Source organism: Saccopteryx leptura, chromosome 8 (assembly GCF_036850995.1).
Source record: "Saccopteryx leptura isolate mSacLep1 chromosome 8, mSacLep1_pri_phased_curated, whole genome shotgun sequence".
Classification (NCBI taxonomy): Eukaryota; Metazoa; Chordata; class Mammalia; order Chiroptera; family Emballonuridae; genus Saccopteryx; species Saccopteryx leptura.
Genome location: NC_089510.1, coordinates 28,180,410 through 28,206,771, shown reverse-complemented (window position 1 = coordinate 28,206,771; position 26,362 = coordinate 28,180,410). Strand labels below are relative to the sequence as shown.

At 36.8% G+C, this 26,362-nt stretch overlaps 1 protein-coding gene across 4 annotated transcripts in view; it reads right to left on the bottom strand.

The window, feature by feature from the left end:
* Positions 1 to 26,362, bottom strand: part of ABI3BP (ABI family member 3 binding protein) — a 266,245-nt gene that overhangs the window by 81,267 nt on the left and 158,616 nt on the right. For 2 of the 4 annotated variants that reach the window (XM_066348013.1, XM_066348014.1), the window contains exons 19-38: positions 23,335 to 23,384; positions 22,450 to 22,489; positions 21,323 to 21,403; positions 20,828 to 20,875; positions 19,524 to 19,598; positions 17,315 to 17,374; positions 16,376 to 16,489; positions 16,035 to 16,067; positions 15,119 to 15,211; positions 13,960 to 14,019; positions 13,630 to 13,704; positions 12,367 to 12,426; positions 9,504 to 9,563; positions 8,595 to 8,678; positions 7,281 to 7,340; positions 5,642 to 5,725; positions 4,931 to 4,990; positions 4,062 to 4,145; positions 2,678 to 2,734; positions 1,587 to 1,646 (exon numbers count right to left, since the gene is read on the bottom strand). The exons of 1 other annotated variant lie outside the window; for it this stretch is intronic. In XM_066348013.1, coding sequence (XP_066204110.1) covers positions 1,587 to 1,646; positions 2,678 to 2,734; positions 4,062 to 4,145; positions 4,931 to 4,990; positions 5,642 to 5,725; positions 7,281 to 7,340; positions 8,595 to 8,678; positions 9,504 to 9,563; positions 12,367 to 12,426; positions 13,630 to 13,704; positions 13,960 to 14,019; positions 15,119 to 15,211; positions 16,035 to 16,067; positions 16,376 to 16,489; positions 17,315 to 17,374; positions 19,524 to 19,598; positions 20,828 to 20,875; positions 21,323 to 21,403; positions 22,450 to 22,489; positions 23,335 to 23,384 — 1,338 coding nt within the window. The remainder of the gene's footprint in view (positions 1 to 1,586; positions 1,647 to 2,677; positions 2,735 to 4,061; positions 4,146 to 4,930; positions 4,991 to 5,641; positions 5,726 to 7,280; positions 7,341 to 8,594; positions 8,679 to 9,503; positions 9,564 to 12,366; positions 12,427 to 13,629; positions 13,705 to 13,959; positions 14,020 to 15,118; positions 15,212 to 16,034; positions 16,068 to 16,375; positions 16,490 to 17,314; positions 17,375 to 19,523; positions 19,599 to 20,827; positions 20,876 to 21,322; positions 21,404 to 22,449; positions 22,490 to 23,334; positions 23,385 to 26,362) is intronic. One more of the 4 variants, XM_066348015.1, reaches the window with a different exon arrangement.

Here is a 26,362-nt window from a genome sequence, read left to right as displayed (position 1 = left end):
ATTGTTAAAACACTACCATTTGTTAAAAACAATAGGTAACACTTGAAGTAAGAATTCTGACTATTTATACAATGAAGTATGAAACGGAATGACAACAGCAGTCTAAGAAAGCAAGAGCAACTCTGGCCATGACAGTGATGGAGTGGGTTTTAATGAGCAAGAAAGTATGTAATGAGGTCATAATATTGTTACCTAATGTTCCTGGAACATAAGAACTATGAATAACAGGTTCAAAGCCTGTAGTAGGAACCAACCAAAAGCAACAATATGAAAATGAGAAAGTTTAAACACACATAGTCTTAATTTTTCTTTCAAACATTAGTTTCAAATGACAAACAATTTTTTTATACTTTTGAATGAACAGGAAGTGAATAGTGTCTTTTCAAAAATTTGGTCAAACTAGCTAGGAATAATTCATTTCAGAAGGTAGTGACAATATTTGAACTCTGTTAAGCATCTTATTAAGAACAGCATGTGGTTTTCCAAGGTGTTTGATTTTCTGACTCTAACTAATATGAAAGCTTGCTTTGAAAAATTTGTTTGGGGTGTGAATTATGGAGTCATTGTGATATCTTAGGAGCTGAAGGAAGACATTTTGGATTGCTCTAGTGAAGGCAGTTTGGGAAATAAGGCTCTTGATTTTCTAAAATATGCTATATTTCTTTGATATTTTAGAAATATAATTTTTAAGGTTGAAATAATTCCTCCTATTTTGTTAATTTTTTATCACTAAAGATTCTTGAGAGATAAAACACATAAAATTAAGGAGTGAAGAGTTTTATATATCTCTAAGTTCAAAAAGAAAAGGTAAGTACTATTGCCAAACTGTAGGTCTTAGAGTCACACCATAAAATTTATATATGCCAAGGCAGGCCCTGACCAGTTGGCTCAGTGGTAGAGCGTTGGCTCAATGTGTGGAAGTCCCAGGTTCGATTCTTGGCCAGGGTACACAGGAGAAGCACCCATCTGCCCCCTACCCTTTCTCTCTGTCTCTCTTTTTCCCTCTGGTAGCCAAGTCTCCATTGGAGCAAAGTTGGTCCCGGGCACTGAGGATGGCTCCATAGCTTCTGCCTCAGGTGCTAGAATGGCTCTGGTTGCAACGGAGCAACACCCCAGATGGGCAGAGCATCGCCCCCTAGTGGGCATGCCGGGTGGATTCCGATTGGACATATGCAGGAGTCTGTCTCTCTGCCTCCCTGCTCCTCATTTCATAAAAATAGAGAAAAAAAATGTCAAGGAAATCATAACACTGTTAATTGCTATGCTTATGTTTAGTTGGTCTAGAGAAGATATAGACATTATCTACTGCATTTGAAACTCAGCTTTAAATATGAGCACTGTTTAGATGAAAGTACATGACAAAAACTCAAATAACACAGATACTCTGATCTAGGTTCATGCATAGCTTTTAAAATAGGTAACTTCTTTTAGAAATACAATACTCTTAAGAAGAAGAAAAATATGGTTAAAAGACAGCAGTGGATGACAAGACAGTCCTTTGAAGCTGATGACAATGTAATTATGATGACGATGAAATGCATTGACAATGAGCAGAAAAATTGATGAGAAACATAGAATATCATTACCTAATGTTGTTTCTGGAGCCTTGATTCTAAGAGTGACAGGTTCAAGGACTGTAGGAAAAACTGACCAAAAATAATAAGATAAGTGAAAGAAATTTTAAAATTCACTTTACTAATTTTGGAAGTAATTTTTTAAGCTTCAGAACCAAGAGAAAAGAAAGACTTGTTCTTCGTAGATTTGACCAAACAGCCAAGTATTCATTAATCTAATAAGAGAGACATAGCATCGCACTCTGCTAAATACTGCGGTTAACAAGAAGTTCTCGGCGTTTGATTATATGACTCTTGCTAATATGGAAGACTCTGCTGCACAGTTTTCTTTTTTACTCATTTGTATGATACATATACTTTTCTAACTCTACTGGAAAAAGCATTCATCAGTTCACTTGCCCTCTGTACAAGTTGAAATAAATATTTACTGTTTTAGCTGAGTATTTAAATAATCACAGTACAATAATGAGCTCATACGTTTGGAAACATAAGGATTAATACATAATGAATAGTCTGTGCTTATCAAACTGGTTCGTAATTCAATGAAAGTTAAGAAATATTTTAAAACCCTGTTAGAAAAGGAGAGTCAGCCTACTTTCTCATGTAAGCCTATCATTTAAACTTTCAAGACAGCACATTTAAAATTTTGACAGTGAACAAAAACACTATTCATTGAAATAATATACCCACCAATGTAATCACACAGATCCTAATATAATAAAATACAACAAAAAGTTATATGAGCAAAGAAATATGGTATTTTTTTTACAACTGACGAGACATAAACAGTGTAAGTAAGGGATGGATGGAAATTCATGCATGAAATGAAGCTTAAAATAGTCAATGTTGTTTAAACAAAGGCACATGGTAATGTGACACAACACTGAGAAGTTTCATAGCACGTCCTAAAATTAGTTAATGCAGAGTTGTTTGAAATTCAACAAATAAGGACATAGAGCTTAGTGTAATTTCAAGATAAAGACTGTAATGGATTAACAACAGAGGATGTTGAGATGGTTTTTAAGATGCAGGAGAACCTGTAGCTACAATGGAATGACAACGAGTAGGAAAAGTACTGTTTGAAAGACACATAGTCTCATTACCTATGATTTCTGAACCTTCGGTTCTAGGAGTACCAGGCTCAAGATCTGTAATAGGAACTGATCAAAAGCAATGAAATAAGCACTGTGAAAATCAGCAAATTAAATCTTACAAGTTTAATATTGCTTCAATAGGTATACATTAGTAAATACTTGTTATTTAAAGGTCTGGTCACCCTATAGCCAGGTAAATGTCTTTTTATGAGATGGTAAGCCAATCTGGTAAGTATCTCAATAAAACCAACACAATACTTCTAAGAACCTAATTCTAACTATTATAGAAGACTGCCCTTGGAAACTTATTTAAATATTTTACTAAATATATACTTAGGTAACTATTCTGGTAATTGTTGGCTTATCTGTGGAAGCTTTCAGGAAAGAGCATATGTAAATAATCATGGATATGATAAATAGCACTTATATTTAAACGAAGGCATAGCAAAGATTAAAGCAAAGTGAACCATGTTTATCATGTTGAGAATTCATATTTGGAAATAGTCTGAAACCTCAGTGAAGGCAAAGACCCTCAACAAATTAGGGTAAGAACCATTCACTCAGTTTGTGGTGTCCAGCAGAGCACCCCTCTGATTACAAAAACGTGGTATCCTGTATAGGTAGGAAAGACCACTGATGCTTTTAGGGTCAGAGCCAAACTTCTGAGTCATACATTCAAGGATTTTTCTTGACCTGCTCTTATGAACCCTTCCAAACACAGAACTGCTATCATCACTTAGAAGCTGACCCCCACCCCCTTTTATGCAGAAACCTGTGCCCGTTGGTTGGCCTCTATACCCCTTTCTTTCTGCCTCTGTTCATTTTCATGATTTTAAGACCCAACTTCTTTCCAACTCCTTCCTCCTGTCCCTTTCAAACTCTCTCTCTCTAAGCTCATAGATATTTACAGCTCCTGCAAAAAAACAAGCTAGATGTTCACAGACATGCTGCCTTGATCCAATCTTTGAGTGTTTCATATCGGGACAGGTTTTGACTTTGGCTAGATTTCAGATTGAGAATAAAAGCAAGCTGCCTACTTTCGTGATATTCTTCTCACAGCTGTGGATGTGGCTGCGCAGGGGGATGCAAGGCTCTTAATATTTGCTTCTTGAATTAAGAATGCTTGGTTCTACTTCAGATATTTTATACTTAATAGAAGAGTATTATGACATTAGAAAAAGTAAATAAAATACCTACTAAAAGAGATCTCTATGCCGAAAGCACAAGGAATTCAGCTGCCACACAGGTCTCCTCCAACCACGATTTCCTTTGCTAACTCAACAGTGGGAGCAGCAGCAGACTGTCTTGTGTCTTTACCCACAGAGGACTTATATTAACCCCAGACTCCCCTAAACTGCTAGCATCAGTCCCTTAACCCCAAACCCACATTTACCCGGTTTTGTTTGAGGTGCCTCAGTAGTTGGTTTGGTTTTAGGTTTGGGACGTGGACGACGGGTTCGTTTTGATGGTTTAGGAGCTGAAGAAAGAAAAGCTTCAGTTACTACAGAGTCTGTAGTTCATAAGCTAGGGAGAGCATGACCCATGGCTCTATATTTCCTAAAGCTTATTGGATTTCCTTATATTTTAGGAAATGTGTCTTTTTAACTTTTTAATGTAAACTTTCACCCCTATTATTAAATAGCATGTCTTCTTTCACAATGGAAAGTTCATTGGAAATGAGTTATAGATAAAATTAACTTATTAATTCCAGAAGTCAAGACTCATTCTTAGGGATCTTCTGCTGAATAAAAAGGGTAAGAATCATGGCTAAATTATTATCGTGGTGGTGATACCACATTGAGACTTTCATAGTTTACTAAATCAGACCACATAATTAACTAAAATGTCAATCCAAGAACAACTATCACATAGTTAAAAAAAAAAAAGGTATAACTTTAGGTCCACAAAGAAATTCCTGGACACCGTAACAGTTGTCAAAATCAAGAGAATTTCTTTGTAAACCCAGCTTTAACAAAACATTGGTTAAAAAAACATAGAAAATGACAAAACAATTTCAGATGGCTGTATGCATAAAAGATGACTTGAGTTAGGTTCATGCATGGCTCTCTTAAAAGCAATGGATAACTTGTTTTAGTCAGAATTTTCAGTATTTTTATGATGAAGACTATAACAGAGTGACAACTAAAGATGACAATGTAGCCTTATCAGAAGCAAAAAACCTATAGCTATGATGCTGATGGAATGAGTTTGACAATCTGACAATGAAATGGAAAAGCTCTGAGGATCACAATGTATTATTACCTTGTGTTGTCACCCAAGCCTCAGTTCTGAATGTAACAGGTTCAAAGTCTGCAGTAGAAACTGACCAAAAGTATTAAAAACAAACCAAATGATTTTTTTTAAATGAAAGAAAAAATACAAACACTTACTTTAATGAATCTTGCTGGTATAATTTCTGAAACTATATAACAATTTTTAAAAACTGTTAAACTAGAAAAGAATATAGTTTATTTTCTAAAATTTGGTCATACTTAAGTTAGGTGCTTATTTCCCTATTCCTCCTCCTTTGACTATCTGATTCTAATAATAAGCCAAAGTGGAACGTGTGGGTATTGCTAAGAACTAGTCTTTGGAAAGACACTGAGGTCTCAGTATGATGAATCGAATAGGGTATCCTTCTATTCTAAGCAAAGAAACATGCCTTCATGTGCAAAGAGCTTGCTGTTTACTGGATCTATTCTCAACTTCTCCATCAGGTGCCTAAGCATTACGACCATAAAAGTCCATGGACTGATCTAGACCCCAAAAAGCTTTACCACATTGAAGTCAGACATCCTCTACTTTTCCATGTCATATGGTGATTTCAAGGCTCTTTCATTTTTTAAACAAATTTGTATTAAATGTATTGGGCCAGTCCACTCTTTCTTAAACTATATTTCCCTGCTCCAAACATTACCCTGAGACCCTGCTGGTTTTGGGTGCTGGGACTCTATACCAGGAACACATGTTTACCTGGTTTAAACTCAGGTGTTTCAGGACGTGGTGTAGTTTTTGGTCTGGGACATGGACGGCGTGTCCGTTGTGATGGTTTGGAAGCTGAAGGAAGAAATTCTTGGGTTACTCCATTATCTATGGTTCTGGAAGCTACTGGAGGTCAAAACACAACTCTAGAATTTTCACAACTTGTTAGGTATTTGCCTTTATTATTTGAGATTTTTCTCACATACATGCCTTTTATATCTTCTTATAATCATAGAGGATTCTTTGAAAATAGTTTTTAATTAAAGATTAGTAATTATAATCAAAGTTTCATAGGGCTGCTTGATAGGGTAACAAAAGGTTAAGAACTGTTGCTAAATATTAATGGATAATGAAAGTCATTCTAAATAAAAATTTATAAGTTAACCTCTCAATTTTTTTTTTTCATTTTTCTGAAGCTGGAAACAGGGAGAGACAGTCAGACAGACTCCTGCATGCGCCCGACCGGGATCCACCCGGCACGCCCACCATGGGGCGACGCTCTGCCCACCAGGAGAGGATGCTCTGCCCATCCTGGGTGTCGCCATGTTGCGACCAGAGCCACTCTAGCACCTGAGGCAGAGGCCACAGAGCCATCCCCAGCGCCCGGGCCATCTTTGCTCCAATGGAGCCTTGGCTGCGGGAGGGGAAGAGAGAGACAGAGAGGAAAGCGCGGCGGAGGGGTGGAGAAGCAAATGTGCGCTTCTCCTGTGTGCCCTGGCCGGGAATCGAACCCGGGTCCTCCGCACGCTAGGCCGACGCTCTAAGTTAACCTCTCAATTTTGAGCACAGTTTCTACATAAAAAATAAGTTATATGGCCCTGGCTGGTTAGCTCAGTGGTGGAGTGTTGGCCTGGCATGCAGGAGACCCGGGTTCAATTCCCGGCCAGGACACACAGGAGAAGTGCCCATCTGCTTCTCCACCCCTCCCCCTCTCTTTCCTCTCTGTCTCTTTCTTCCCCTCCCGCAGCCGAGGCTCCATTGCAGCAAAGATGGCCCGGGCGCTGAGGATGGCTGTGTGGCCTCTGTCTCAGGTGCTAGGATGGCTCTGGATGCAACAGAGTGACATCCCAAAGGGGCAGAGCATCGCCCCCTGGTGGGCATCCCGGGTGGATCCCGGTGGGGCACATGCTGGAGTCTGTCTGACTGCCTCCCCGTTTCCAGCTTCGGAAAAATGCAAAAAAAAAAAAAAAAAAGAAAGAAAGTTATAGCATTACCTATATAGAAACAAAACAACTAAATACTATGCAAAAAAGTAGAAATGTAGATGTGCAATAATGGATCCTCTTGACTCTATGATGGACATTAATGGCTTTGCCTGTCCGGATAAGAGGTAGAGGGATGCAATATGTCTGAAAGCCAGTTTCACTACAAACACAGCTTAAATAAAACAAAGAATGAGATGACATAACTTTAAATAGGTTATCCGGCAAATAAATGTCCTAATGTGGTTCATACATGACTGGTTCTATTAAAAACAAAAAGTAATTTGTTTTAACAGTTTTCATAATTTTAAGAAGAATGTAAAAGAATGATCACAAAGAATGACCCAATTGTCACACAAAGCAAGATGCAATTCTGGATTTTACAATGATTAGGATAAGGCTTATTGAAAACACAGGGTTATCATTACCTAATGTTGTTCCTGGACCCTCTGGCCTAAGAGTGAGAGGTTCAAGGACTGTAGCAGGAACTGACCAAAAAATACAGTAAATGAAAGAGATTTTAAAATATAAATACATGAAAAATTAGAACATTCGCATCCAAACAATTTTACTTATATACAGTTCTTCTACAGAAACAAAGAAAAAGAAATTACTGAGAAAAAGAGTAGGTGTTTGCTTTGAAGATTTGGCCAAATTCACAGTCAGTGTTAGGATTAGCCTTTGAGATATCATAGTATCTTAAATATGTCAACATAAAATTCTTGTAGGTTTTAATTAATAAATTTTAACTTGCATGGAAAACTAAGTGTCTTATGAAAGAACCTGTTTATTAAAAATATGATCAACCGGTACTGTTTATGAAAGCTGAACTTAAATACTACATTTAAGTCAACATGAATAAATAGACATTATATATGTTTGAAAGAGACATAAAAATTAATCATTGAAGTGGATTATGTTGAATTCACCAAGAACAAATCATGGCACATAAGAACAGAAGATAGTCACTTAGTCCATAATACTCTTAGAGCATACGTCTGGCATAAACCCAGAAAAAGTGGAGAGACAATTGATGTCTCTGTATCAAATCTAAGCTCTCAAATCAGGTCCTCAAAATCTTTTCAACTCTGTCATGATGGACACCTCCAAATGTAGCATCATCAACCACCACGTTTTGATTACCTAGAAGTAGGCCAGTCTGTTCCAGGCAGAATGGACTGCATTTATGGCTGACCCAACCCCTATCCCATCTAAATATCCAGTCCTTCTGTTTGTTTACTTTTCCCTCCATTCATTTAGATCCTGTAGTGGGTACAAGGTCCAAGTCCAATCCTCCTTGATCTTTTTCTTTGCAAGATTGATATTTAATGTTTGTATCATGCAAACATGTGCTCAATTTTACTGTTTTAGAAATAAAATAGGCCTCCTACAGCTGACATATCACCCACGGTTGGTAATATTGGTCCAGGCATATGCAAAGGACTTACAATTTGTTTATTTTCTTAAACTGAATATATTGATTCTACTAAAGAAGTTTTAAGATTTATTTCATAGTTAGAAATGTACTCAATGCGTATCAAAGATTCTCACATAGAAATAATAAGGTATTCTGGCACCCTCAGTATCTCACACAATCATATTCTCCTTGACCTTTGGGAAGGGGGGACATTACTGACTATGCCTCATGACCTCACACTTAGAGAAAATGAAAGTTTGGTGCTACTTTGGGTCCTCACTAGGTCATTGTGGCTCATTCTTAAACCAAGGAATCACACATTTACCCAGTTTGGTCTGAGGTACTTGAAGGCTCGGTGTGATTTTAGGTCTGGAATGTGGATGAGAGGGTCTTTTTGATGCTTTGGTAGCTGAAGAAAAAAAAGCCTTGTGTTACTTATGGCCCTTGATACTAAAGAGAGGTTATTCCAAAACTTGTTAGATTTCCTACAGTTTCATGAAGTTTTGTAATTTAAAATATATATTTATTTTATGCCACTGTGTCTTTTTTTTTTATCATTCAGGATACTTTGGGGGAAAACTCATATATATAGTTAAACCACTCATTCAAGTTATGATGATTAGCACTTGGAATCAGATAAGCATTTTCTTATTGGGAACCTAATGATTGAGAAGAAGAGTGCTCAAGTCTTGTGCAAGGGGAGGAGAAGTCAGGGTCAGATTAAGAAAGAAGCTTGTAATTTAAAATTTTAGATTTGGGTAATTACTTATTTGTCAAATTAGTAATAAAATACACGAATACTTAAAGCACCAAGAAAGAAACAGCATAACATGCAAATAGTTTTTTAAAAGTCTAGAAACTCAGATGTGCAAAAGAACGTAAGAGTAACTGATTTTGAAAATCAGCCTAGATTAGAAATAGATCTCAATTTGTTTTAAACTCAGCTTTAATGCAGAACCTTATTCAAAGAAGCACAAGATAGCATGACAATTCCCAATGCACCCCATGACAGGTAAACGTTTTGGATTAAGCTTAGGCCTGCTTTCATAAAAACGAAGGAAACTTATTTTTAAGAGGCTTCAGTATTCTTCAGATGAAGGAAGTAATTGAATAAGCAATAGATGATGATGGTGGCTGTCTCATAAAGAAGGAGAAGCCGTGTTATGGGAATGGAGACTGAATGGATTGTACATCGAGAAGCAAAAGCACTTAGCAAATGGTACAGGGTCATTACCTAATGTTGTCCCAGAGGTCTCAGTTGTAAAAGTAACAGGTTCAAGATCTGTAACAGGAACTGAAGCAATAAAAGAGTTTTTAAAAAGATATACCAAGAGTTACAACATTTACTTCGAAATGAATCTTGCCAATGTACTATCGCCTCTAGAATAATTTATTTTTTAAATTTCTGGATGGAGTGAGTTATTGGACTGAACTGTGTGTCTCTAAAATTCATATGATGTCTTAACTTCCAATGTGACTGTATTTGGAGATGGGGGTCTTTCAAAAGGTAATTAAGGTTAAATGAGGTGTTAAAAGTAGAGCTCTAACCCAATAGGACTAATGTCCTTATGAGAAGAGGGAGGTAGATAAGAGACCCTTGTGCACAAATAAAAGACCGTGTGAGGACGTAGCAGGATGGCGACCATCTGCAAGCCAAGGGGAGAGGCCTTAGAAGAAATTAAACCTGCTGACATCTTCCTCTTAGAATTCCAGCCTGCACAGTTGTAAGAAATACATTTCTGTTGTTCAAGTGGCCGAGTCTATAGTATTTTGCTATGGCTACTCTAGCAAACTAATACAAAGAAAAATCAATTGTTTTGTCCAGATTTGGCCAAACTATAGCTAAGAAGTTCACCTCATGAGATAGTCATTACTTTATTTATTTATTTTTTAAAAGATTTTATTTATTTATTTATTTATTTATTTATTTAAACAGAGAGAGGGATAGATAGGGACAGACAGGAACTCAGAGAGATGAGAAGCATCAATCATCAGTTTTTCGTTGTGGCACCTTAGTTGTTCATTGATTGCTTTCTCATACGTGCCTTGACTGTAGGGCTACTGCAGACCAAGTAACCCCTTGATCAAGCCAGTGACCTTGGGTCCAAGCTGGTGAGCTTTGCTCAAACCAGATGAGCCCATGCTCAAGCTGGTGACCTCAGGGTCTCAAACCTGGGTCTTCCGCATCCCAGTTCGATGCTCTATCCACTGCGCCACCGCCTGGTCAGGCAGTAGTCATTACTTTTGATCACTGTTTAGCACCTGTCCACTCTTAAGACGGGGGAAATTTGATTTGGTGTGGAAATAAGAGATCTGATGCTCATAAAAACAATATCAACCTCCTTGAACTTCCTATGGTGTCATCCAAATGCAGAATCACAACAAAAATATTTGACTAACATTAGAAGCAGGATCTCTTCTCCTCTGGTTGCCTCCTACATATATCCTATTTTTTCATCTTTGTTCACTCTCACCTCTTCATTTGTGTAAATTCTGATGTGACATCAAGGCCCAAAGTCTGTCCCTACTCTACTGAAGCCCAACTGAATTTTTTACTTCTTTAAAACCTTATCTGATGCATCTAACACTTAATATTTATGTAACCAGGGAAAATCTTGAATTTGCAAAAACATCCTGCCTTATATTTATTCTCCAGGCTTTGTATGCAGGAAAAAGTTTTGTGCTCAATTAGCCTGCAGACTGAGAAGTAAAACATGTTTCCTAGTATGAAGAGTTAGAGGGGCAATTATGTGTCTTCCAAACATACACTTCTTGCCAATCCTGAAAAGGAAAGGAATCTTCATGATTCCCTCATGAGGAGGTATGTGGGTTTACATTCTCAATCAGTGACTGGCTCCTAGGCTCTTTAAACCAAGGACTCAGCCTCTAGCTGGTATAATTTCAGGTGCATCTGGACATGGAGTTGTTTTAAGTTTGTGTTGTGAATGACATGTTTATTGGGATGTTTTTGGAAGTGGGAAAAGAAAACATTTAGTTAACGTTTATGGTTTTGTAAATTATAGGGTTAAAAAAAATCTTTAAGTTCTCCTAAACTTGATAGATTTTCTTGAGTTTCAGGAAATAGATCTTTGTAGTGTGAAAAATGTGCTCCTACTATACTGTATCTTCTTTTGTTATTGAAGATATTGGGGGGATTAACATAAAAATGAAGTTATTATTCAGAGGTGCACATTGTTTTTGTCATATTATCTCAGAGTTCCCTGACTGCATTAGAAAGGTTAAGAATCACTTCTAGCCTGACCAGGCAGTGGCGCAGTGGATAGAGCGTCGGACTGGGACGTGGAGGACCCAGGTTCAAAACCCCGAGGTTGCCAGCTTGAGCGTGGGCTCATCTGGTTTGGGCAAAACTCACCAGCTCAAGCCGAAGGTCACTGGTTTGAGCAAGGGGTCACTTGGTCTGCTATAGTTCCCTGGTCAAGTCAAGGCATGTATGAGAAGCAATCAATGAATAACTAAGGTGCAACAATGAGGAACTGATGCTTCTCATCTCTCTCCCTTTCGGTTTGTCTGCCCCTATCTGTCCCTCTCTCTGTATCTCTCTGTCTCTGTCACAAACAAACAAACAAACAAAAAAACCCCACTTTTAAACTATGGTGGAAAGTAAGGGAGAATCAGATTAACCCTAATAATGGGGCTTGCTATTTAAACTTATTGGCCTTGATAACATTATCTGTTAGACAATTCACTGAAAACATATTACCAAGATGTTAACAAAACAACAACAAAAGAAAACAGGCAGATAAAAAGGTGGCTAGACAAAGAATGCATAATGAAACATTCCTATTATGGCCTGGTTAGCATAGTTCAAATTCAGGCATTCCTATACATATATGTAATTTACCTTAATAGAGCACGCTGGTTAATTTAAAAACATAAGATGGCATGAAAAAAAATTTTAAAGTAAGTTACTGAGCAAGAAGCTATCCCAAAATAGATTTAGGCTTGACTATTTTAAGATCAAACGCTAACTTGTTTTACGCATGCTCAACTCATAAGATGAATGAAAATGAATGGCAGTAGAGTGGAATGGGTTTAACAATGAGCAAGAAAAGCTGAAGGTCAGAAAGTGGCATTACCAAATACTGTCCCTGGAGCCTCTTTTATTGGAGCAACTGGTTCAAGGACTATAGCAGGAGCTGACCAATAATAATAATAATAATAATAATAATAATGATAAATACATTGAAAAGGTAAACATTTATATATATAATCTCAGAACATTCACTTTAAAAAGAATTGTACCAAGGTAATAATGTATCCAGAGTACAAATCAAACACAACCTTCTGAGCTGAGGGATATGGCTTCTCTGCTCTCAGGCACCAATTTGTCACTTAGAGACCATCTTTGTACTCAGGTAACTATCCCTGTGTAGTGTCCCTGAAGTTTCTCATTCAGTTTGATAATCCGAGTCTAAATAATGCACCAAAGTTGCTCATACCCATCTTGCTGAAAACTCATCTTTGGAAAGAGAACACCGGGGTAAAGAGACCAGCCTAGGTAAGGGGCATTCAGTCTGAGGTACAGCATGTATCTATCTTCTGTCCAGTGCTTAAGGAAACCCTGACCATATATGGGTACTGATGATGCTTACATAAAATCCAAACTCTTAAGTCCAATATACAAAATCTCTTTTCAACTGGTCCTATAGGCTCATTTAGCTGCAACAACTTCAATGAAATACTCTGATCAACACTTAGAAGCCTGGCAGCCTCCATCGGTCAGAGAAGCCTCTGCCTCCTCTCACTGGCTTCTATATATGTCCTTCCTTTTTCTACTTCTTAACGCCCCCCACCCCAATGAACTATGGTCAAATCTTGCCCATGGCTTGTTTTCAAATGGTCCCTGAGAGCAAAGAATAATTTTTCTTTCTTATTTTAAGTGGTTGTAACAAAAAAAAAAACAACAAAAAAAAAAATAAAAGAGGAAAGAATAAACATATGTAATACAGACTATATGGACCCAAACTCTCAAATATTTACTATCTAACCCTTTATAGAAAATGTGTGCCAATGGTGGCCCTAGATCCTTATGCACCTTTCATAGTTACCAAGAAATAATTTCCTATGTGCCCATTGTTTTGTAGTTGTTTCAGTCCATGGTACAAATTCAATATTTAAAGGATGAGTGAATTAAATAAGTCAGTTAAATAGACATTTAGAGAGAAGATTCTAATTCACAAGGTATAAAGAAGTTGGCTACCACATAAGATCTCCCCACCCGTGCTCTTGAGCCTCCTGTGGAGCAGAAGCAGCTGCCTTCCCTGATTTGCCCCATCACTTTCTCTGGACCCCACTGGGACGGGCTACCAGAATTCCTTATTCAGGATCTACACATTTACCTAGTCCATCGTCAGGTGCTTCAGGACTTGATGAGGTTTTAGGTTTGGGACGTGGATGGTGAATTTGTTCAGGTGCTTTGGGAGTTAAAGGAAGAAAACACCTGGTTATTAGAAGCTGTGAATAAGATTATACTTGTTATACGTCACTTCCTTAAAACAAAAGCGTTGTTTTATTGCTCTCCAATATATACATATTAAGAAGTAATTGAATGACAACAGAGGATGACACAGAAGTCCTGTGAAGCGGGAGAAGCCGTGGTTATGAGGGTGATGAAATGGGTTTGAAATGAGCAGGAAAAGCAGATGCTGGTGAATATAATGTGTCATTACCTAGTGTTGTCCCTGGAGCCTCGGTTCTAAGAATAACTGGTTCCAAGATTGTGGCAGGAACTGATCAAAAGTAATAAAAGAAACCAAAGAGATTTTTATGAATGCACGAAATGTAAGAAAACTCATCTTACCAGTAGTAAAAACAAGGCTTCTAAGGGCGAAGGAGGAGGGGATAGAAAAGACAGATTACATAAAAGCTTTCACACCAAGAGGCAGGAACTATGGGGGTGAGAAGGGAAGTGTGGTGGGAGTAGGGGTCACCCTGGGGTCTATCTACCACACATATAACAGACAGCCAAAAGGGAGCTGAGACTATACTCACTAAGAGACTAATCCTTAGTGAAAACAATGGCATTTAATAGAACAAGATGAAGAACAACCTCTCCACTTGTGGTATCATATTAGACAAGGCATCTTCAGTTCTAAGGTAGAAAAAGCACGGTTTGATACAGAAAAAGGACCACTAAAGCCCACTGGGCTCCTGAATAGACATCCAGACTCTTCTTCTTTAATTCATCCTATGAGCCCATTTAACAGGAGGGCATCAACACATCATCCTCTGTCTGGAATGCCAGCTTCAAAAAATTCCCTGCTTGTCCTCCACTAGTCCACATTCTGTACTGATTTCTTTCTAATGATCCTGAAGTTTTTTTCTGCTCCAAATATTTACCACTCCTAGCATATAGTATTTATACCATTAGAGAACTTATTTTAACTGCATATAAACATGCTGCCTTATGTTATTTTCTACTTGTTTGTGCAGGAATAGCTTTTGTTTACAACTATTATACAAACTGATAGGGAAATAAAACATACTTCCTACTTGTGATGTACCTCACAGTTACCAATATAGTTATGGGGAATTAGGATTAAAAAAGAAGTTGACTTGAATTGATTGTGTAGGTTCAATACTTGACTGAGCAAGCTTTAACTTTAAGACATGAATGGAATCAAATAGAAAATAAATACATAAAAAGAACATTGATAGAGAAGATTCCCACACAGGAAAGATGAGGTACTTAGATATCACATGTTCTCCTAAGTAGCAGCTTTTACTCTTGGTGGATATATAGGGTATGCACCAGTTATATGCATAGAATTGAGGGTCCAAACCAGGGTCAAGTAGTTGGATTCCTTAAACCAGACACCGCATATTTACCCAGTGTAGGTTGAGGTACTTCTGAATGGGGTGTGGTTTTAGGTTTGGGACGTGGACAACGGGGTTTCTTTGTTGTTGTTGCTGTTGTTGGAGCTAAAGGGAGAAAATGTAGTATTAATATCGTGTGTATGGCGCCATGAACTCTGATGGATGATATCACAGGGCTCTAAACTTTCTAAAGCTTGTCAGAGTTTCTATAAGTGGAGAAAACTTTGTCACTTTGGTGGGAAATTTTCTCCTTTAGTATATTAATAGGTTTTCATTATAATTAAGAATTCTCCAGAGATGAAAAAAATCGCACTACAATTATGTTTAAGAAATAAAGATGAGGAATTCTCATTTTCTTGAAAGTGTCCTTCATCCAAAACTGATTACAAATCACTGCCAAACTATGATGGTGTGTAAGAAGTTCAAACCACCCTATTATATTCACTTATAATTTAAAATGACTGAGTTTAAAATGACTAGGCTTGGGCAAATTTTCCACTTGGTAATTTACTAGAACACAGTGTACAAAATTATCTGAAATGGCAACCAAGTAAAAAAAAAAAAAACTTATGTAGAACTTGAAATGTAGAAAGTGAGATACTTAGAGAAACTTCATAGTATTATAATTGATACTGTCCTAGTAGTCTAAATAAGGGATATATAGACAATCACATTTGGACCTCAGCTCTGACAAACAATACTGTTTAAACAAAGACACAGCTCAACATGATGCAATTTCAAGCTGGGATATGGAGGGAATAGCTGTATGAATCAAATTCATACCCATAGCTTTAGAAAGAAAGCTTTTTATATTTAAAGATGAATACTGTAATAAGATGGCAATGTCATCATCATCTGTATAGCACCGCAGATAAGTTTGAGAATAAATATGAGAAAATTCTTGCCGAAGGACATAAAGAATCATTACCTAAAAATGTGCCGGGAGTAACAGGTTCAATATCTGCATCAAGAAATGATCAAAAGTAATTTGAAAAAGAAATCTTAAACACATTAAGAAAAGTCATCAAATTCTCCTGAAAAGAAACTTTGCCAGAATCACAGAGAAATATATAATTCAACGGTCAAAGAAACAAATAAAATACTCAAGTTCCAAGAAGATACTAAGCAGTGTAAGGAAATCACAGGGATTGGCTACAGCTTTCGCACTTACAGGTTAGAGGGGCTATTAGATGGCAAGTTAAACTGCCACCTGACGAACACTGATGTGATGTGATGAGGTTCCACAGGCATCAGGAGCTGTATATTTACCTAGTGAGGTCTGAGGTGCCACTGGGCTTGGCGTGGTTTTATGTTTGGGATGTTTGGGACGTTTTGAAGGTTTGGGACGCGGACGACGTGGTCTTGATCGTGGTGTTTTTGGAGCTGAAGAAAGGAAATTGGTTAATACCATATGACTGCAGAAACTAAAAAAAGATTTATACATGCCTTTAGGTCTTCTAAAAGTTTTGCTAGATTTTCTTGAGTCTTGAGGAATTATTTATCTTTTTATTTCAAGATTTTCTTTTGTCATCCACACGCAAAAACTATTTTGGGGTTGTTTCCTAACAGTTCTTTTGAAAAAGATTATATAATGTTATTTGAATAATCTGAAAGCATTATTGTTACTTCTGGTGTAAGATTTTCAAAGATGACCCCGATCCAAGGCAAGTCAGAAGTGCGGCATGCTCATGTCACCTTACAGAGGGATCCAGGCTCGCCAGCTTTTGGGAGACTGTAGTTAGGTAATACTTCACTTGGGCATACATACTATTGAACATTATTAGAAAAAGCACATTTCATTTCTTAAAATTCTTGGAAGACAACAAAAATCCCCTGCACATCTTAAAACAACTTTTGTTGACACATACCAAGTTATAAATGAGGTTCATGGGGCAGACACTCCTAATTGTATTTGAATTTCAGCTTTATCACAGCTCTGAGCAGAATCACAGGCTCTGTAAAGTATCAACATGGCTAGATAGTATGAGAGATAGATGCTCTGCGCTACCTGCAAACAGGCTTATAGTCTAACCAAGTAACTTGTTTTTGACGTCTTCAATACATTCAAAGTGAAGAAGCTAGTTAAATGATGAGAGAGGATGATGAGAAAATCTTAGGCAAGAGAAAAGCCCTTGACTAAGATGGTAATGGAATAGACTGAACAATGAGCATAAAACAGACTTGCTTCAAGACATTAAATGTTATTACCTAATGTAGTCCAGGGAGCCTCAGTTCTCAGAGGTACAGGTTCAGTGTCTGCAGCAGGAACTGACCAAAAGCAATACAATAAGCAATGGAGACATGAGAAACATAGGAAAAGAAAAAAAATACCTTGAAAATAAATATTCTTAACCCTGCAATGCTGAAAAAGCAGTTCTGAATTCTGGAAAAACAGTGCTTGTTCTCTAATAACTGGCTGTATGCTGGTATCCATTTATCTCACAGAACAGCCTATGAGGCCAATGAAAAGCTTTTATCCCTGTGTTTAATTATCTGATTTCAACTGTATTAAAAAAAGAAATCAGATAATTAGTTGTCTGATATATATTTTAAATTACTCTGAAAAATTATTATGAATGCCTTTTACCACTATTATCAATATTTATTTTGAAGAATGTTGGTCGTGAGGAGATTTTTAAAAAATCTTAGTCTTTTAATTGAAGATCTGCAACCATTATGCAAAAGATAAACTTTTGCCTTTCTTCAGAATAAATGTGATACTTTTCTTACTATTTCTCATTTATTGATTTATTTCAAATGGATAATTAGGAGATCGTTATTCAAGTAAGAAAGACATGATTAAGAAAAAGGCCTGAAAAACAATAATCCAAATTTTTGTCTGGATAAAGAGGATTCCTATAATTCTATTGTATTCAGCAATGATTAAATTATGCATAGATGTGAAATTAAGATTGATTAACTCCTTAGTTTGAAATGTTTCTATTTTTCATTCAATTCAGAAGTTTAAATGTAACATTAAAATATTTTTATCACCAGAAACCCTGTAAGCAGTTATATGAAGATTGCCTTTCACTGTCCAAGACACACAGTACAGAGTTGGGTTAAGCCGCATCTGAGAACATCTTCTGAACTAACGGGAAACATGGAGACAGAAGAGAGGCAGAAAGCGAGGACAACAGGATGAAAACAATATTCAAACGACTGCCTTCAAACAAAAAAAGGGGGAATTCCCTATTTTGTTTGAAATTCAGCATCAAAAGATAAATTTGTCAACAAGAAAATTGACATTCATTCAAGTTGCATTTGAATAGCATGAAATCAAGGAAGCAAGAGACTTTTCGAGAAAGAAGCAATTATGTATCGCGTCAAGCTCCAATCAGCCTTTTCATTGCCACTCTCCGACATCCATAAATTATACCTACAGAGACAGATGTCACAGAGTCCCTGGCTTGAAGGATGGACAGAGAGAGCACCTGTGCCTTTGAGAGCTTCACGTGCTGGAAGCAATCTGAATATCTCTGAAGGTGACCAAAGAAGGAGTAATATTCAGGGGTGATTGGCTGAGCAGCAGATGTAAGATTGCCTACCAAGTTAGAAATGTCCCTAACAATGTTGTAAATAAATGAAAAAGATGATGAATAATTGTTTGCACAAGAGAACACAGATGATGACAGAGATGAGAGGGGCAAGCAAGCTCAGAGAAACACTGACCAAGAAGAAAGACACCCATCATTACCTATGGTGAGGGTGTAACAGGCTTAAAGACTGCACCAGAGAAAATAAACAGATATAAATAATGAAAACAAGGAAGGCTAAGCTTTTCGGTGCTCGCTGATATTAATTCACAGGATACAGAACCTCGTTTATTCTAAATGGATAGAAATGGCTTTGATAAGCTTATTTAGTACGAGAGGCACTCTCTTAGTAAGTTAGAATTTTATACCAATTGGAATCTTAGGAGAAAGTTTCAATCGCAAAACAGTTGAATTTCCAGAAGTCATATAAATATCTACTTAAATGGTAGGAAGTTGCTTAGTAAAGAATTACTGTTTAAAATGTCGATAAGGTATTTTAGAGGAGGCCGATCTCTGATTATGTGCTGAAAGAAGAACAGGGTCACCCTCCCCAGCGCCGTCTCGTGGTGGCTGCTCAAGTCACTTTCAGAAATGTTCCAGATATAGAAAAACCAAGTTTCTACTCATTATAAACCCACATGTAGAAAACAAAGCCTAAAAAAAACTCTAAGACAATGGAATCTGTCAGGGTCAACTGTAAAATTTGCTAATTTCCCACACATCAAACACATTTGATTTGTTCAATTAATACTTAAAAGATCAATGTGACCATTTTGAGAAGATAATAACAAAATTATGGTACTTGGCTTTTTATGTTTTATGTGATGTAACAAATTATAAACATTTTCAGCAACATGCCCCCCATTGCAAATTCTGTTTACCGGATTTAGTTGGTGGCATATCTTGTTTTGCTGTGCTTTGGGGCTTAGGAAGTAATTGCTTTGGTGGTTTTGAATCTGAAGGAAAAAAGGTGCTATAATTAGTGTCCTAGCAGAGCTGTGAAGGTCAAGATTAATTTTACTTACCCAACACTTTCCTAGGTATAGATTAAGGCACTTAAAATAGTAATTAGTAGGCTAGATTTGAGGTACTGGTCTATGTATGGTTTTAGGTCTTTTTGAAGGTTTTGATGCTGAAGAAAAAGGTATTAAAGTGAGTATAATGGTCATGGCTGAAACTGTCAGAATTAAGGACACATATGCTTGAGCAAATATACTATATAAATTCAGTGACTATACAGCAAAATTAACTCCTGGAGAGTGGAAAGAGTGGGAAATGTGTTTGTTTCTACTTATTCTTCCAAAAGGAAATGCTCAAAATGTGTCTTTGAAGAAAAGTATGAGAACTATAATAAGACTTTTTTCTACATAAGTAATTTCTAATGTAATAAGTATAATAGTTTTAATTCTTAATTGACTTTTTCTCAATATAAAAAGAATAAGGTAGAACTTTGTAGCTTGTTTAATAGAAAGCCTGGAAATAATCCTGAACACTTAAAATTATATAAAATGTTACATGGCTACTGATTTCTGGAATTTTCTAAAGTAAAGCAGTAACAGACTTATTGTAAATACTGAGAACTTGCAACGAAATAATTATCATTGAACAGCATTAGTACTAAAAATAATAAAACCAGTTTGGGACTTTTAATGTTCTCAAGGTCCAAACACCATGCTATTTTATATTGGACCCTAGACCAAGAACAGTATTTGTGCTTCCAGTTACCAAAACATACTTAAAAACAATTTTTCAAAGAAAATAAAACTGAAGAAGCCATTATTTCATTCAACTTTTTAAGAAGGAGAAAGTTATGCAAGTTGAATGAGTAAAGCAATGAAATGATAATCATGGCACTAGAATAAAATTTTGTCATTTGTGAAATCCAGCATGATCACAGAAGTCCCTGTCTCCAAAAGAGTAGATGGTTTTCTCTACACAAAGACACATGTGATGGAAAGAAAGAGGGTTTGTGGAAAACCAGGAAGTTGTGTCCAAGATCACAGTTCTTTCTTAAATAAGCACACGGGATTCTTCCAGAAGTTTAGGTTCTTCAGACGGAGATAGGAAATCGAGAGGATGTATGGGATGAAATTGTGGTGGTGTGGTGGGAATGCAGCATTCCTGGGGGGAAAGTAGGAAAAGCAGAAGTGATGATATGAAAGCACTTGGAGGAGAGTGGAATTACCGATTGTGGGCACCAGGAGCTCCTGTTGTGCCGTAGCTGGTTCCAGTGCTAGAGAAGCAAAAAATCAAAAACACTAATTATATGAAGAAGTGACACCTTGAGGAAGGAAGCATTACTCTTCAATCTTTACTTGAACTGTGTACTTTTTTTGAATGTGATTTTCCCTTTTATCCCCCTCCCCATTCTCTCCTCTTCTTCCTATTGCTTTCCTACAGGTCATCTGACACAAATATGCATCCTGCATAAGATGTTATGGAGCCCTACTCTAAAAATACATTCAGTGAGTCAGCTTACTGCTGTGGGTACCTGTAAATAAAATATAAACATATATTCACATTACATGAAATGGAAAGTAAGTACAGATGCTTAAACATAAAAATTAACAACCATATAGTAGTTCCGAAGTCCAGGTATTTAGGTACTAGGTAGCTACTATATCAGAAGCTATCATATTCTACTTTCTGTGTTAATTGAAACCCTGAACATCACATTTACCAGGTTTGGACTTGGGCACATCTGGACTAGGTGTGGTTTTAGGGCGGGGGCGACGACCTGGTCGTTTGGTCTTTGGTGGAGCTGAAGAAAGAAAATTAACTAGTTAATACAGGACAAACAATACTACATATATCTTAGAAGCACATTATAGCTCTTTGATTTATTATAGATATGTACCCTTTTGTTTTGCAACTTTCTATCATTATTTTCCCAGTTAAGTTATGTCTTCAACAATATTTTTTTGGCCAAAGATTTATAAACAATTGCTATTCAAGAGATCCCCTATTCTTCATTTTAAAATGGAAAACCCATAACATGGTATAGCTTAGAGAAGACAGTCTCATAAAAATTTTGAAAATGCTTGTTCAACAGGAACATGAGAAAAATTACTTTAAACAAGCCACAAGTGGCCCTGGCAGGTTGGCTCAGTGGTAGAGCCTCAGTCAAGGGTATGGATGTCCCCCGTTCAATTATTGGTCAGGGCACACAGGAGAAGTGACTATCTGCTTCTCCATGTCACCCCCTCCCCCATCTTTTCTTCTCCCTTCCGCAGCCATGGCTATATTTGTTCCAACAAGTTGGCCCCCAGTACTGAGGATGGCTTGGTGGCCTCTGCCTCAGGCCTAAAAATAGCTCAGTTGCCAAGCAATGGAGCAATGCCGCAGATGGGCAGAGCATGGCCCTGCAGGGGGTTTGCTGGGTGGATCCAGGTTGGGGGCATGCAGGAATCTGTCTCTCTGCCTCCTCTTTTCTCACTTAATTAAAAAAAAAGCTACAAGTGATAAAAATTAAAATGTATTTGGCTTAAGATGCAAAAAGAAAAATTTTTTCATTTAGCATTAAAAAAATCTGTGAATCAATGAGATGTATTAAAAACCTTTGAATCAGAAATTATTTCAGGGAAGGAAAATTTAAAAAATGAGATATGTTTTATAAAACTATAGATTTACAATTTTTCTCTGGAAGTTAAGACCGGAACACACACACACACACACACACACACACACACACACACACACACACACAGAGTATCAGTGAATTAATCCATCATTGTGAGCCTGTTAATAAAGACACCAGCAGTTGGGTAGAAGAGGAAACAAAGGTCACTCGCTCAATAACTGCATTACCTAATGTTGCTGTTGCAGGTTTGGTTCCCAGCATTCCAGGCTCTAAGAGTGCATGAAACATCATCAAGAAAGAATCAAAGTCAAAGGGCAAATAAAGAGATCTATTTAAATATGAAAAAATGCTTAATTTTTAATTATTAAGTTGCACAAATGTAAATGATGAAACTTTTATTCACATAAGAAATTCCTTTCTTATTTAAATTGATTCGTGTGTTTTTAGGCAAAATGAACAAAAATATAGCCAGTCAGTTAAATCTGGAAAGAAAAATGGAAAGTAAAAGGTATGATTCTTATTTGGAATATGTGAATGCAATCAAGTAACCAACAGTTCATGTTATGAAGGAAAATACGGGTAATTGGCTATGATGGCACCAGTAGAAAACATTATTTGCTCTCTTACAGAAAAAGAAGCTATGTAGATTGGGGTTCATTTTTATATTTCTCTCTTTTAATGGATTTCTTGTGACACATCAGGATATCTAGATCTGGAAAGATAATAATGTTTTCCAAGAACATCTGCAAATGTTGGAGTTTTGAAATGAAGAAAAACACCGTCAAAAGTAAAACACAAATAGGTCCTAGAAAAACCATGGTCCTCCACTAGAAATGACCAGATTAAAAGAAGCTCAAGACACATTCCTCAAATGTAAGGATGAGTAATAAAGAATGTGTCAAATAAAAATAAGTATGGCTTTCATGGTATCTCAGAACCTCTACTTAGTCAAGCATAGGCTGAGAGTTTATCTTCTAGAAAAAAAATGGCTGGAAAAAAAAACCCTGAAAGACTATAAAGATATGAACTTTTAAAAAGTCAAAGTTAAGGACAAAGTTAAAGCCAGATTGCATGAAATGAGAAATAATTCTTTTTCACTAACTAAAGGAAACTTCATTACCTATTGTTGACTGGGACGATGCTGGAGTCCGAGGTTCAGGGGCTGCAATAAAAGCAAGTATTATCGAAGGCAATGCTGAAGAGGAGGATCTAAGACAGAAACCAAATGTCCTTTGGAATAGAATGTGTTCTCTTACTGAAAACCAATCAGGTTCTGCTGGCTTAACAACAGAGAGGCTCACACCCTACACCCTTTCCACAAACCACAATAAAAGGAAGAAGTGAGATTTCTGTTTGTTTGTTTTTACAGATCTTTCAGCTATTTTCTCTACTATTCAACATTCTAAAAACTGTTCCTCGTGCTTGAGGAGACACTCCATGTAAGTATGTCAGGGGAGCCTCTCTAAGGTTGCTCGGAGTTCTCTGTCCACCGGCCATTTGGTTTTCCTGCAGGACAGTCAGGTTCATCCAAGGAAGTGGGAACAGGCAACAGACCCATTAAGACCTGTAACCGGGTCTGAGTTCTGTTATTTTTGGATCATTTTCAGCCTGGCTGAATCTGATATTATTTTATGAAAAATAGAAGTTGAACTTATGGCCTAGAAAAAGGGCCAAAAGTGTTTATATGCTATTCTCCATTTATTGCTGGTGAACAAATAAATTGGTTTACATATGAAATCTAGTTCATTTTGATTAGTAAATCAAAGGAGTCAAAAAGCAGTCTCCAATCTCAGGAAGGGCTAAATAAATTGAATAACAATATTATTTAAATATTCTAACAACAAAACCTCCAATGTTCAAATTGGCAGAGAAAGAGAAAAAGAGAAACTGCGATGTTTCAGATTCTGTAGGTGAGAAGGAAAAAATAGTAAGCGTCAACGCATTAAATATAATAAATATCAAAAAGCTTCACACCTGAAAATAGCAAACAACAAATATTCTTTTATTTTTTAATAAAGTTTTTTAACTTTTTTTATTTTTATTTACTCATTTTAGAGAGGAGAGAAAGTGAGAAAGAGAGAGGGAGGGAGAGAGAGAGAGAAAGGGGGGAGGAGCAGGAAGCATCAACTCCCATATGTGCCTTGACCAGACAAGTGCAGGGTTTTGAACCGGCAACCTCAGTGTTCCAGGCTAGTGCTTTATCCACTGTGCCACCACAGGTCAGGCCAACAAATATTCTTTAGAAACTTTAAGGTTGTAATTCATGTTTTAATTTCTAAAAATTTGTCTTCCAAAAGTGTGAAAAAAATAAGTAAAATTTGCAACACATAGTATTTTTTTAGCCTTTACAAAAATTTAAGAACACTGCCGTTTAATTTTATAAAGAAAAATCTGCATTTTTGAATTCCTGACAGGCTGAGACCATGTAAGTATGGACCCCTATTAATTAAGTTTCCAATTCACCAGCGTATAAAAATATTAAAGTCAGTGTTTGTTAAAAGCCAATTCATGTTCTGACAACCTCCTCTATTGACAATTTTAAGGTGTTACAGATAAAGGTATAAAAATGTTTCATAAACAAGCTGAGTGGCATGCACATAACTACACCACTCTCCTCAGCACAAAACAAAGAAAACTACAACTTGCTTATGGATTTGTGGCTAGCAATAAGAACAATGTGCAATTCCATCCGCCATACCTGTGATTAATTGGAAGCTCTCCATTTTAGTATGTTAAAAGTTGAAGAGCTGAATGTCATAACAATCTTAAGGATTACATATGAAAGAAACCATTCTTATTGGATGAGGGAGACAAATAGAGACATAGTAGATGGCTGGGATTATTAAGAAAGCACTGGATTCTGTTTATAAAACAAGCCAAAACCAATGGTGGTTTTTACTTGTTAGTTTAACCACAAAGGAAAACCAAAGGAAAGAAACCTACATGGAAAGTGAAATGGAAAAAAAAAAAAGAGTGTGAGGAGACGGCTGGGAAAGGCAATGAATCAGTCAAACCAAAAAGCTTTTGGTGGTTTATTTGCTCTCCTGAACCTTGGCTAGAAATGGAAATCTTCAGCAGAGGTATAATGCTGGCTTACCCTAACGTAAAACTAAATAACGTTTTAAAAGCTAAAACCCAAGCAATAGTTTGCAGAGATTCAGTAATTACTCTGTGTTGCCTCAATGTCAGGTTGACTTGGCATTCATTTAGGTGCAGATTCTCAAGTGGCTGTTAGGAGAAAATGTGTGGATGTTCTTAGTTGACTAGAAGGTAGAAATCAAAGGAATAGAAACTCATTAAGCTTCCAAATAATTTTCTACATTTTAAAAGGAAATGTCAAATTAAGAAGTCTCTGCTCAAATACCTTAAATAATAAGAACACATCCTCCAACTCTTGTATTAATGAACTCCCCCTCAGAAAACTTTTTAGAAACTGTTTGAAATTAATAACATAAATTATCTTGTGTAAATTCTAATTAACATTGGAGACTTTTTTTTAATGTTTTCAAATTTTATCTTGTAATAACAGAAATAATTATATTAGAGAAATATTTATTTAAATTTAATGACCAAAACATGTAAACTGTTGTATAAATTCTGGATTGAAAAAACAAAGATTTGGTCCTTCACTGTGTCCCACAATCCTTATATAGGGAACTGTCTTTTAAATTATATACACAGAATAACCCCTCCCTGCAAAAGAGCCTTCTTTTCTTTAGCAAAATACCATTAATATCTCCTGGGAAGCAAACTGAAGTCGGTGTTCAGAAGTCAGTCAGCCCCAGTATAGAAAAAAAAATCATGGAGCATCAGGGAGCTACAACACTTTCAGTCTTACTGCCCAAAAACTGAGAAACTCTAAGCAAGGCAGAGTGCTTAGAGCAGGGGTCCCCAAACTACGGCCCCCGCGGGCCACATGCGGTCCCCTGAGGCCATTTATCCGGCCCCCACCGCACTTCTGGAAGGGCACCTCTTTCAATGGTGGTCAGTGAGAGGAGCATAGTTCCCATTGAAATATTGGTCAGTTTGTTGATTTAAATTTACTTGTTCTTTATTTTAAATATTGTATTTGTTCCCGTTTTGCTTTTTTACTTTAAAATAAGATACGTGCAGTGTGCATAGGAATTTGTTCATAGTTTT